This window comes from Schistocerca piceifrons, chromosome 6 (assembly GCF_021461385.2).
Source record: "Schistocerca piceifrons isolate TAMUIC-IGC-003096 chromosome 6, iqSchPice1.1, whole genome shotgun sequence".
In the NCBI taxonomy this organism is placed as follows: domain Eukaryota; kingdom Metazoa; phylum Arthropoda; class Insecta; order Orthoptera; family Acrididae; genus Schistocerca; species Schistocerca piceifrons.
In genome coordinates this window covers 128,236,536-128,250,071 of record NC_060143.1, presented here as the reverse complement: position 1 = coordinate 128,250,071, position 13,536 = coordinate 128,236,536, and the positions used below count along the sequence as shown (strand labels likewise).

Below are 13,536 nucleotides of genomic sequence, written 5' to 3'. Positions count from 1 at the left end.
TTCCATTCTAGCCACATGCCCAGTGCATTGCACTCTCACACTTTTTAATTTCTGGACGACAGTGGGTTGCTTCATTAACTGATAAATTTCATTGTTCTTTCGAATTCTCCATACGCCATTCTCCAACACAGGTCCCCAGATTTTCCTCGCCACTTCTCTTTCGAAAACATTCAGTTTTTCTCTTTCTTTCTTGGTAAATAATAAAAAACAAAATATATGGAAATAGGTCGAGTCATAAACCCATATTCACATTACTTTCCACTTCCGTAATATTTGCAATGGTAGTTTTAGATGATTCATCCTGTTTTATAAATGATAGAGCACAGCAATCGGTCATCCTTTTTTGCAGGTTTTATTTGGGAAATCCACATTTCGGGTAGTGCCTAGCCATTTTCAGTGCACTGTTTTCTAGTCTCAATGCATGGCAGTTCATTGTTGTTTGGGTGTCATTCACTGACATGCATTGAGACTAGAAAACAGCGGACTGATAATGGCTAGGCATTAGCCGAAATGTGGGTTTTCCAAATAAAACCTGCAAAAAAGGACGACTGATCGCTGTGCTCTGTCATTTATAAACCTGATGACAGTCGCTGAGTGCACCCACGTTCGTAGTGATGATTCACCCTGTGTTTGTCATTTAATACTGGATCCAGCACACTCTCCTGGGGGAAGAGACCGTTTATAACATTCTGCGTGGTGTCTGTTTTTTCTAAGTCGTGTCTCCCTACCACTTTCGCGCAACGACGCTCTGAGCGTGTTTTTTAGGGAATTGACTAGTTTGGACCTGGGACCTGTTGCTGGTAAGGAAACGCCAGATCACACATGACATGTAGAGTTCAGAAGAGTTCAGTGAGACTAGCGATGATATAATCAAATACTTAATGATTTCAGCTTCAGCTCCACTGCACTCCCTGTAAAAGAATCTTAATACTAACTAAATTTAGTGGAAGGGGTTCAAGGCTTTCCTATGTTTAGTTAGCTGGTAAAATAACGTCGAAAAAGCAGTTCAGTTTACCATTGGAATTTTTATGCTACTCACAAAACATTGCTTATAAATCGTGCTATTGATAAAAGGAAATATTTTAATACAGGATGATAAAAACCAACTGCGTTCAACAAAAATGGGAACGAATATTCCCTGAATGGGTTTCCAAGTTCTATAATGGATCGAAGGATGACCTATGCCATATCACATCTATAATCTAGGATTAAATTAAGTTTCATAAAAGAGAAAACTATCAAAAATGGTGTACAGTGACCCTCAATTATCTTTAATTACTTATTTAACTTGTCATAAATTACAGTGGCTAATGTGGCTTCTCAATAATTATATAACAGAAAAATCATCCCGTTTCAGATTTTAACTTCAAGTAGCAAATGTGAATATCACGAAGTTTAATTGACGATCGACACTAGTATTATGTAAAAAGGGGATGTGACACATGAGACTTCTGCAGTTCTGAGTGAAGCCTTGTGTGCTCTTATGCGGCATCGCGTGCGTTCATTACCTTGTCGGTGTTCGTCAGGGGGCGGCGGGCAGCACAGCTCCGCTCACCTCGCCGTCTCGGAAGCAACTTTCTCCTAACTTCTCCTTACTACAATTTACCGAAGTTGGTTTAAAAAAACTATCTGGCTGTGTTTTCATCTGACCAATCAGGGTCTCAATGTTAACCTTAAGCTCCGCCTACAAAAATTCTGTCTATGCAATGAGAAACGTTATACTTTTCGTGGTGGGACACTGTTTTTAATGTTTGCTACGTAACAGGGACGCGTATAGTCACACGCTAAAACTTGCAGCTGGTGTGGCCCTTTTAGTGTTATCGTAAGATCTATACTGTTGTTCCGGAGGGCTCTATCTTTTAACATGGGCTGGGGGATGGACGTCTTGGCGGTCGGCCGGCGATGCGGGTGTCCCATTGTCCCGCTCTTATCGTAGGGCCTTCTAGCCTACACGGCTCTGCTCTCGGCTTCTGTTCTCGTTTCTCCCCTCGGAACTTCGTCTGTTTCACGGTGGGAAGGTATGACATGCATTAAGACGTTCCTGTGTTAGTCTGTGGTATTCCATTTGCTCACTCGTTGCTGGTATTATTTTGGTTAATTTAATGTCAGGATTTATTCGGAGCTATGTGACATATTGCCGGATTTGCTATCATGTCAGGGTTTTCATGGAAGGTGTTGGATTTGCCTGACACCTTACACATTCTCCTACACTCTCCGCCGGCTCTTTTCGTCACTGGCCGCAGACTCACTAAGCGACCACCCCGCTGTGCAGGTGTGGGCGTGGCTGCTGGCGGCCGCCCCCGCCGCCTCCGAGGTGTGGGTGCGCCTCCCCGACGGCAGCCGGCTGCTGGGCGCCGCCACCTCCACCGCCAGGACGGGGCGGCCGGTGTACGAGTTTCGCGGCGTGCGGTACGCCTCCGCGCCCTCCAGTGAGCGCTTCAAGGTCAGTACAGGACGGCTGCCTCTACCAGCTCTGTAGCTATAGTTCAATTCTTTTATCTTGGCGGCTCGCGCATGCCCGCCCAGGCGCGGGAGATTGCTGCGTTGCCAGTAGCAAACGACGCACGCGCCAAGAGAAGCAGCGCCATAGTACAGGGTGATTCAAAAAGAATACCACAACTTTAAAAATGTGTATTTAATGAAAGAAACATAATATAACCTTCTGTTATACATCATTACAAAGAGTATTTAAAAAGGTTTTTTTTTCACTCAAAAACAAGTTCAGAGATGTTCAATATGGCCTTCTCCAGACACACGACCAATATCAACCCGATACTCCAACTCGTTCCACACTCTCTGTTGCATATCAGGCGTAACAGTTTGGATAGCTGCTGTTATTTCTCGTTTCAAATCATCAATGGTGGCTGGGAGAGGTGGCCGAAACACCATATCCTTAACATACCCCCATAAGAAAAAATCGCAGGGGGTAAGATCAGGGCTTCTTGGAGGCCAGTGATGAAGTGCTCTGTCACGGGCTGCCTGGCGGCCGATCCACCGCCTCGGGTAGTTGACGTTCAGGTAGTTACGGACAGATAAGTGCCAATGTGGTGGCGCTCCATCCTGCTGAAATATGAATTGTTGTGCTTCTTGTTCGAGCTGAGGGAACAGCCAATTCTCTAACATCTCCAGATACTGTAGTCCAATTACAGTAGCACCTTCGAAGAAAAAGGGACCAAAAACTTTATTGGCTGAAATGGCGAACAAATGTACAACTAAATGAAACTTTATAGCTCCCTTAATTCGCCGACAGATAGTGCTTAGCTCTGCCTTTTGTCGTTGCAGAGTTTTAAATTCCTAAAGTTGTGGTATTCTTTTTGAATCCCCCTATATAGTATAGTTCCCAAACTTAGCTTTAGGTGGAGCGCGCAGTTTATGAAGTAAAGCCACCAAGGCCGCATTAACCCTTTCGCTGCTACAGAGACGTGCTCCTCGCATACCGCGCTGTGCGCGATTTTGTCATCACTTCACTGCTCGGCTGTGCAGACACATGGTGTTCCGACTGCTTTGACACATTTATCATTCGATTTCACAAAAACTATTTGGCCCAAAAATTTGATTTTTACACATCTTATTGACTGATACCTTCCCCCCATAAACGACTTAATTTTGTTTCGATGTTCAACGCAGTTATTGTGCAGCATTAAACGTAGTAAACCATTTCACGAAATTTTAAAGAGTTTGCAAAGGTAAAACTCCATAGCGTATACTTTCCGTATGGTCCATTTTAGTTGCCAGAAAGTTGAGAATGGAATGTGGAAAATATAGCTAAATTTCATATAAAATTTTCTGTATAACAATATGTCATTTAATTTAAGTACCAGATAGGTGTCGTACGTAATATTGAGAAATATTCCGTCTTTCGCGACTATAATAAAAGTTTTATTTATACCAGAGTCATTTCGCTTTTTTCTAAAAAGTTCTGATTAAAACAAAATTGGCGAAGTACACAAAACTGAGTTGTGGACGTAATAAAACATACAAACTAAAATATATTATCAGTGAGGCGCAGTGTGCAAAAAATTTGTATTTGTCACAACGGACAGCAAATACTTGCCAAAACATAGATCAGTTACCGAAAACATTGAATATGATGATGTTGCCAAAGCAGCGAAGCAAAGAATTGCGTCAGACAATCAAGTAGCTTGGCAACGTATGAGCCGAAATTCTGCTCTAAATAATAATACTGTCGCAAATAATATATTTCAATATGAATAGTAAAACAGCGACTGCAGAAGAGAAGATATACAAACAAAACAGATAACATGAATATTGTGTGTGTGCCTCTTCATTGTTTTTAATTGCTGTGAAAAGAAATATTGGAGGACAAAATTAGAAAAACCGAAAACTTATTATGATTATAATGAAGAAACAAAGAAGTAGAAATTTCAAAAAAATGACAATCAAAGGAATAAAATTCATGAAGTAAGACACTTCGATATTGTTTTTAAATAAACAAAATAGTAAACAATGAACAAGGTTTGAACTCAGAACCTTTTGCTTAGTAGTGTACTACCTTAACCATTACACTACTGCAGCTCGTCATTTAAATATTCTCCAGGAGGGCTCAAAAACATCACGCACAATATCGACAAACACTGTTGGTATGACTATGAATTACTCACGTTTCGTTGAAGTACAATAGGAAATAAACAATTACCGCTGTTCTTTATTAGTGAGAATGATATAAACACCTTTTTTTTGCTATCGCCTGTATTAGGAAGCTTATTGCTTGCTTGGTTTAATTAATTAATAGAATATGAAGCAAGTGGTATAAAGAATGCTTTTTCCAAACTTTCTATAAAAGAAAGTCTGCTATCAAGAGATTGCTTTTGTTCAATTACTTTATTTATGACTGAACGTTTCTAAAACTGAAGACTCTCGTCCGTGCACTGCACTGCAGTCGAGCTCTGGCAACGTCGTTCTCTGTTCATTGGCTGACACTGTTTTGTGACGTTGGATGCGCCAAACGAACCTAAACTCGGCCGCCGTCATAAATGACGCGCACTTTAGTACACTCCTGTAAGGAGCTACACGTAGTCCCGGCTCTCTCTGCAGCCGCTGGCGAATCTTCTGACTTGTACGGTCGTCCCTGACGTTTCGTCCAGCGCTGCGCGCGACATTTTCAGAGGTGCTCCTGGTTCCTGCGGTATCGAGGCCTCGCTCTTTCATCGTTCAGTGTCTCCTATTGCGGGCGGCACGCACACTTCTCACGAGAGCAATGAAATGTTTAATGGTAGTGATACACCAAAATCACAATAGTACTCCGTTGCAGTTGCTACATATTTTATTGCAATCAGAAGCATTGTAAAATTACAATCACAATAATACAGGAGACTGTGTTACAAGGCCAGATCACTTTGACAAATAACAAATAAATTTCTTTAACCGGAACAAGACCCGAGTTCGAGTCTCGGTCCGGCACACAGTTTTAATCTACCAGGAAGTTTCATATCAGCGCACACTCCGCTGCAGAGTGAAAATCTCATTCTGGAAACATCCCCTAGGCTGTGGCTAAGCCATGTCTCCGCTATATCCTTTCTTTCAGGAGTGCTAGTTCTGCAAGGTTCGCAGAAGAGCTTCTGTTAAGTTTGGAAGGTAGGAGACGAGGTACTGGCAGAAGTAAAGCTGTGAGGACGGGGCGTGAGTCGTGCTTGGCTAGCTCAGTTGGTAGAGCACTTGCCCACGAAAGGCAAAGGCCCCGAGTTCGAGTCTCGGTGCGGCACACAGTTTTAATCTACCAGGAAGTTTCATATCAGCGCACACTCCGCTACAGAGTGAAAATCTCATTCTGGAAAGACCCGTAAAACTTGAAATTTGAATATAACTAGGTAAATATACTCAGGTAAAGCTTTACTTTAATAGTACAAATGTCCATACGATTCCCATCAGAACTCTCATTACTTCCAATCAGCTGAGGAACAGATTAAGGGTAAGCGCAGAGATCTTTTAAAGTTTGGCTAGTCAACTTTCCTAAACAAAATTATATACAAATGACTAAAACAACTAGAGATGTGCTTCAATTTTAACCAAACAAATCTTCAAATTTACTTAGTTGATTAATCAACAATATTCTTAGAATGATTACAACTAGAACATGACCATATGACAATACCCCTAAAATGATGTTCCTTCAATATTGCGTGTGAATTAGCGATAGACACAAGCAGACCAAGGATTCAAATCAATACGAGAGATCCACGAGACAGGAAATGACATAGAAATGTACTCTACTTGCCACTGCAATTGAACTTCAGATGCCAGAATTCTCCACTGGAAATATGGAATTGTCCGCAGCTCGTGGTCTGCGGTAGCGTTCTCGCTTCCCGCGTCCGGGTTCCCGGGTTCGATTCCCGGCGGGGTCAGGGATTTTCTCTGCCTCGTGATGACTGGGTGTTGTGTGATGTCCTTATGTTAGTTAGGTTTAAGTAGTCCTAAGTTCTAGGGGACTGATGACCATAGATGATAAGTCCCACAGTGCTCTGAGCCATTTGAACCCTTCATATACATACAGAATAACGTGACAAGGGACTATTAGGAGATTTGATATTGATATAGGACGAGAGTCAAGATATGGTCGGATAGAAATACTGAAAACTTCCTGGCAGATTAAAACGGCGTGCCAGACCGAGAATCGAATTCAGGACCTTTGCCATACGCTGACAAATCCTCTACCGGCAGAGCTATCCAAGCACAACTGACGACCTCTCCTCACAGCTTTACTTCTGCCAATACCTCGTCTCCTAACTGTGAGGACAGGTCGTGCGTCGTGCTTGGGTAAGTCAGTGGAAGAGCACTTCCTGCGAAAGACCAATGTCCCGAGTTGCAAATCTCGCCCAGCACTCAGTTTTGATCTGCTAGTAAGTTTCATATCAGCGTATACTCGGTTGCAGAGTGAAAATTTCATGCTAGGAATACTGCGGTTCTCAATAAGCTTGCATTCATTATTACAAAGAAGGTGTTGGACTTTTCAAGTGCTATGAGAATGTGACGGGCTTTGGATACATTATTACTAACGAATGTATTGGAGGAAGCATCGAATGTTTAAAGTTTTCGGTTCTCCCCCGAGGCACAAAATTCCAGCCGCGCCCATCAGCTGATGAATGAGTGTGGCGGTTTATTGAAGTTAAAACTTTCTCTTATTTTCTGTAGCATAATTGGAACAGCAGCTGCAGTGGAACAGTTTTGAAATAACCTCTTGGGTAGGCCTTTCCAGCACGCGGCCGAGCGAACACGAGCGCTCAGTCTCGCTCGCCGCCTGCGTAGTCAGCCCTCGTGCTAAAACAGGCTCTCACGTGTCATTATATGGCACAGGAGAAGTGAAAAATGTGCGCCGTCTTCGTAGCAATAAAAATGTGTTGAGTTCACTGCGGTTTCAAACGCAGGTATATATACACTATTGGCCATTAAAATTGCTACACCACGAAGATGACGTGATACAGACGCGAAATTTAAGCGACAGGAAGAAAATGCTGTGATACGAAAATGATTAGCTTTTCAGAGCATTCACACAAGCTTGGCGCCGGTGGCGACACCTACAACGTGCTGACATGAGGAAAGTTTCCCACCGATTTCTCATACACAAACAGCAGTTGACCGGCGTTGCCTGGGGAATCGTTGTTGTGATGCCTCGTGTAAGGAGGAGAAATGCCTAACATCACGTTTCCGACTCTGATAAAGGTCGGATTGTAGCCTATCGCGATTGCGGTTTATCGTATCGTGACATTGCTGCTCGCGTTGGTCGAGATCTAATGACTGTTAGCAGAATAAGGAATCGGTGGCTTCAGGAGGGTAATATGGAACGCCGCGTTGGATCCCAACGGCCTCGTATCACTAGCAGTCGAGATGACAGGCACCTTATCCACACGGCTGTAACGGATCGTGCAGCCACGTCTCGATCCCTGAGTCAACAGATGGGGACGTTTGCAAGACAACAACCATCTGCACGAACAGTTCGACGACGTTTGCAGCAGCATGGACTATCAGCTCGGAGACCATGGCTGCGGTTACCCTTGACGCTGCATCACAGACAGGAGCGCCTGCGATGGTGTACTCAGCGACGAACCTGGGTGCACGAATAGCAAAACGTCATTTTTTCGGATGAATCCAGGTTCTGTTTACAGCATCATGATGGTCGCATCCGTGTTTGGCGACATCGCGGTGAACGCACATTGGAAGCGTCTATTCGTCATCGCCATACTGGCGTATCACCCGGCGTGATGGTATGGAGTGCTATTGGTTACACGTCCCGGTCACGGTCACCTCTTGTTCGCGTTGACGGCACTTTGAACAGTGGACGTTACATTTCAGATGTGTTGCGACCCGTGGCTCTACCCTTCATTCGATCCCTGTGAAACCCTACATTTCGTCAAGATAATGCACGACCGCATGTTGCAGGTCCTGTATGGACCTTTCTGGGTACAGAAAATGTTCGACTGCTACCCTGGCCAGCGCATTCTCCAGATCTCTCACCAATTGAAAACGTCTGGTCAATGGTGGCCGAGCAACTGGCTCGTCACAAAACGCCAGTCACTGCTCTTGATGAACTGTGGTATCGTGCTGACGCTGGATGGGCAGCTGTACCTGTACACGCCATCCAAGCTCTGTTTGAGTCAATGCCCAGGTGCATCAAGGCTGTTATTATGGCCATAGGTGGTTGTTCTGCGTACTGATTTCTCAGGATCTATGCACCCAAATTGCATGAAAATGTAATCACATGTCAGTTCTAGTATAATATACTTGTCCAATGAATACCCGTTTATCATCTGCATATCTTCTTGGTGTAGCAATTTTAATGGTCAGTAGTGTACTTAACGGCACAGTGATTGAAGCGGAGAGTAGCTCTTTTAAAGTCGACGAAAAGCGACATTAAGGGCGGTGCTAGGAAATTCAAAGAAGAGGCCAGACACACCAATATCAATTTTCACTGAGGTGACAAAAGTCACGGGATACCTCCCAATATCGTGACGCACCTTCTTTTGCTCGGCGTAAAGCATCAACTCGACCTGGTATGCACTCTACAAGACGTTGGAAGCCCGCTGCAGAAATATTGAGCCATACGTGTGAATTTTTGCCGGTGCAGGATTTTGTGAACGAACTGACCCTTCGACCAAGTACCGTAAATATTCGATGGGATTCGTGTCGTGCATGTGGGTGGCCAAATTATTCGCTGGGATTATCCAAAATGTTCTTCAGACCAATCACGCGGGGACAAGTTTGGTGCCGGCCTGTGTGGCCGAGCGGTTCTAGGCGCTACAGTCTGGAACCCCGCGACCGCTACGGTCATAGGTTCGAATCCTTCCTCGGACATGGATGTGTGTGATGTCCTTAGGTTAGTTAGGTTAAAGTAGTTCTAAGTTCTAGGGGACTGATGAACTCAGCAGTTAAGGCCCATAGTGCTCAGAGCCATTTGGACAAGTTTGGTGACGTCCATCAATGGCTGCAAATGCCCTCCAGCTGGCCGAACACAACAATGTCCAGTCAAATGATCGCTTCAGTTGGACCAGAGCATTCGGTCCATTTCACGTGAAAGAAGCCCACACCATTATCGGGCCACCATCAGCATGCATGGTGACTTGTTGACTACTTGTGTCCATGGGTTCGTGGCGTCTGCGCCACAGTCGAACTCTTCCATCGCCTCTTACAAACTGAAAACGGGGCTCCTCTGACCATGTCACGGGTTTCCAGTCGTCTAGGGTGCAAGCGATAGTTACCAGCCGACGAGAGGGGCTCCAGCCGATGAGTGTAGCAAAGGCACTCGCGTCGGTCGTCTGCTGCTATATCCCATTAACGCCAAATTTCGCTGCACTGCGCAAACGGCTACGTTCGTCGTACGCCCCACATTGATTTTTGCAGTTATTTCACGCAGTGTTGTTGTGTCTTAACATCGACAACTCCACGCAAAAGCCGTTGCTCTCGGTCATTAAGTGGAGGACGTCGGCCAGTGCTTTGTCCGTGGTGAGACGTGACGATCGAAATTTGGTATTCTCAGCACACTCTTGACAGTGTGGATCTCGGCGTACTGAGTTCTGTAATGATTTCCGAAATGAAATGTCCCATGCGTGAAGTTCCAACAAACTTCTCGCGTTATAGTTTGTTAATTTCTGTCGTGCTGCAATATCACATCGGAAACCTTTACACATGTATCACCTGAGTACAAATGGCAGCTCCGCCAAAGCACTGCCCTTTTCTACCTTGTCTAGGTGATTGGGTGATACTTCCGCCATCTTTCTATGTCTGTACTGCTATCCCACGACTTTTGCCACGTTAGTGTGTATCAGACCGTGCGGGAAGCCTAGCTACAGTTACAACTTATAGACTTGCACTGAGACAGGCAGTTCAGTTATGACTTTCATAATAAAATAAGTCTTGTAGACTAGTATAAAAACTTTCTTTGATACAATGTCCCACAACGTCACAAGCTTTTAGTTATGATTCCATCGATGTTTGTATTTACAACTTTGTATCTACACTGAAGAAACAAACTGGTACACCTCGGCTAATATCGTGTAGCGCCCCCGCGAGGACGCAGAAGTGCCGCAACAAGACATGGCAATGGATTGGACTAACGTCTGAAGTAGCACTGGAAGCAATTGACACCATGAATCCTGCAGGGCTGACCATAAATCCGTAACAGTACGAGGAAGCGGAGATCTCTTCTGAACAGTACATTGCAAGGCATCCCAGATATGCTTAACAATGTTCATGTTTGGGGAGTATGGTGGCCAGCAGAAGTGTTTAAACTCAGAAGAGTGTTCCTGGAGACACTCTGTAGCAATTCTTGACGTGTGGGGCGTCGCATTGTCCTGCTGGAATTCCCCAGGTCCGTCGGAATGCACAACGGACATGAATGGATACAGGAGACCAGACAGCATGCTTACGTTTATGTCACCTAGACCTATAAGGGGCCCCATATCACTCCAACTGCACACGCCCCACACCATTACAGATCCCCCACCAGCTTGAATAATCCCCTGTTGACATGCAGCGCTCATGGAATCATGAGGCTGTCCCCATACCCGTACACGTCCATGTGCCTGATATAATCTGAAACGAGTCTCGTCCGACCAGGCAACACGTTTCCAGTCATCAACAGTCCAATGTCAGTGTTGACGGCCCCAGGCGAGGCGTAAAGCTTTGTGTCGTGCAGTCATCAAGCTTACACGAGTGGGCCTTCGGCTCCGAAAGCCCATATCGATGATCTTTCGTTGGATGGTTCGCACGCAGACACTTGTTGATGGCCCAGCATTGAAATCTGCAGAAATTTGCGGAAGAGCTGCACTGCTGTCACGTTGAACGATTCTCTTCAATCGTCGTTGGTCCCGTTCTTGCAGGATCTTTTGCTAGTCGCAGCGATGTTGCAGATTTCACGGTACACTCGTGGAATGGTCGTGCCGGAAAATCCCCACTTCAAGCTACCTCGGAGATGCTGTGTCACATCGCTCCTGCGCCGAGTATAACGCCATGTTGAAACTCACTTAAATCTTGATAATCTGCCATTGTAGCAGCAGTAACCTATCTAACAACTGCGCCAGACACTTGTCTTGTATAGGCGTTGCCGACCGCAGCGCCTTGTTCTGCCCGTTTACATGTCTCTGTGTTTGAATATGCATGCCTATACCAGTTTCTTTGGCGCTTCAGTTTACGCGTTTCTGAGAGCAACTTCTTTCTGCAAAGAAGAGATCGAAATCCATCCATACAAGGTCCCTAACGCACTTCACCTTGAAAGGTGATCTTCGAACTATCTGTTCACGGAAATTGATGCTTTAGTGAAAGAAAAGTAAGAGACATTGAATGGCATGCACTGTTATGTGTTTAACGTGAGAATAAAATAGCGACAAAATACATGTTGATGTCTGCTTGAACTTCGTCCGAACAGACATTCATCGCAAGGCAGCATCAATCTTAACAAATATCATGTTTCGTGCTTCGTTGCCCCATGCTCTTTGTCTCACCAATTAAATGAAAACTACATTTTATTTCATTGTCATTTCTCATGACTGCAACAGTTTTATGAAATAAATTAGCCATTAAAGGCATCCATTATCCACCGTGAGGTAGCAGATCACTGCAGAACTACACTATAAGGAAAAAAATACAAGCGCCACGAGGTACGTATCTCAAAGAGATGAAAATCAGTAAATGTGTTGTTCATATACAGACAAACAAATGTAGAGTTCAGGACAAATTGGGCAAGTCATTAATGCGTTGGTCCACGTCTGGCTCTTATGCAAGCAGTATTCGATTTGGATTGATAGAGCTGTCGGATGTCTTCGTAAGGGATATCGAGCCCAATACTGTCCGGCTGGCGCGTTTGATAGTCAAAATCGTGAGCTGGTTGGAGGGCCCTGCCCATAATGCTCCAAACATTCTCTGTTGGGGGGACACCTTACAACCTTGCTGGCCAAGGTACAGTTTGGCAAGCACTAAGACTAGCTGTAGAAACTCTCGCCGTGTGCGAGCGGGCATTATTTTACTGAAATGTAAGGGCAGAATGGTTTGCCATGAAGAGCAACAAAACGACGCGTAAAATATCGTCAACATACCGCTGTGCTGTGAGGTTGCCGCGGATGACAACCAGAGGGATCCTGCTATGGAATGAAATGGCACCGGCCGTCGGGCCGTTTGGCAGACGACAGTCTGATTGGTACTCCACCACTGTCCGAGGCATCTCCAGACACGTCTTCGTTTGTCATCGGGGCTCGGTCGAAGTGGTACTCAAGACTGAAGAAAATTCTACTCCAGTTAATGAAATTGTCAAAGACGTGTCTGGAGACGCCCTGGATAAGGGGGGGGGGGGGATACCAACCCGACTACCGCCCGCCATACTGACCGACAATCATGAGTGACGGTCTGGGGCACCATTTCTTTTCATAGCAGGGCCCCTATGGCTGTAATGCGCGGCACCTTTACAGCATAGCCGTACGTCGATGATATTCTACGCCCCATTTCGTTGACTTCATGGCAAGCCATCTTGCGCTTAACATCAGCAAGACAATGCTCGCCCACGCAGAGAGAGAGTTTCTTCTACTTGTTTTCGTGCTTGCCAAAGCCTACCTCGTCCAGTAAGGTAGCCTGATTTCTCCCCAATTGAAAGCGTTTAAGCGTTATGGCCAGGGCACTCCAACAAGCTTGGGATTTTGACGATCTAACACGCCTATTGGACACAATCTGATATAACATCCCTCAGGAGGATATCCAATATCTCGTCAATCAATACCGAGCCGAAGAAGTGGTTGCATAAGGGTCAGATGTGGACCAACGCATTAGTGAGTTGCTCAGCTTGATAAAGGTCTTTCTCCAGAATAATTCATCCAATTTTTGTGAAATAGTAGTCATACGTTTGTCGGTACATGTACATCACATCTACAAATTTCCATCCCATTCGGATAATTGTGCCATTTTCTTCGTCAGAGAGTATGGTTGCGCTTTCTCCACACGTGTCTCCAGTGTCCCATTGGGACGTGCTGTTCTTTATAGGCAAGAGTTCTTGCGACACATGTTATCAGGTGTGTCTTGGTCGTCTGCTTACGCTTCATC

The 13,536-nt window shown here is 45.0% G+C and overlaps 1 protein-coding gene across 1 annotated transcript in view; it reads left to right on the top strand.

Annotated features, from left to right (window-relative positions):
• Positions 1–13,536, top strand: part of LOC124802456 (cholinesterase 1-like) — a 354,377-nt gene that overhangs the window by 160,081 nt on the left and 180,760 nt on the right. Inside the window, exon 2 of the mRNA XM_047263241.1 lies at positions 2,273–2,443. Coding sequence (XP_047119197.1) covers positions 2,273–2,443 — 171 coding nt within the window. The remainder of the gene's footprint in view (positions 1–2,272; positions 2,444–13,536) is intronic.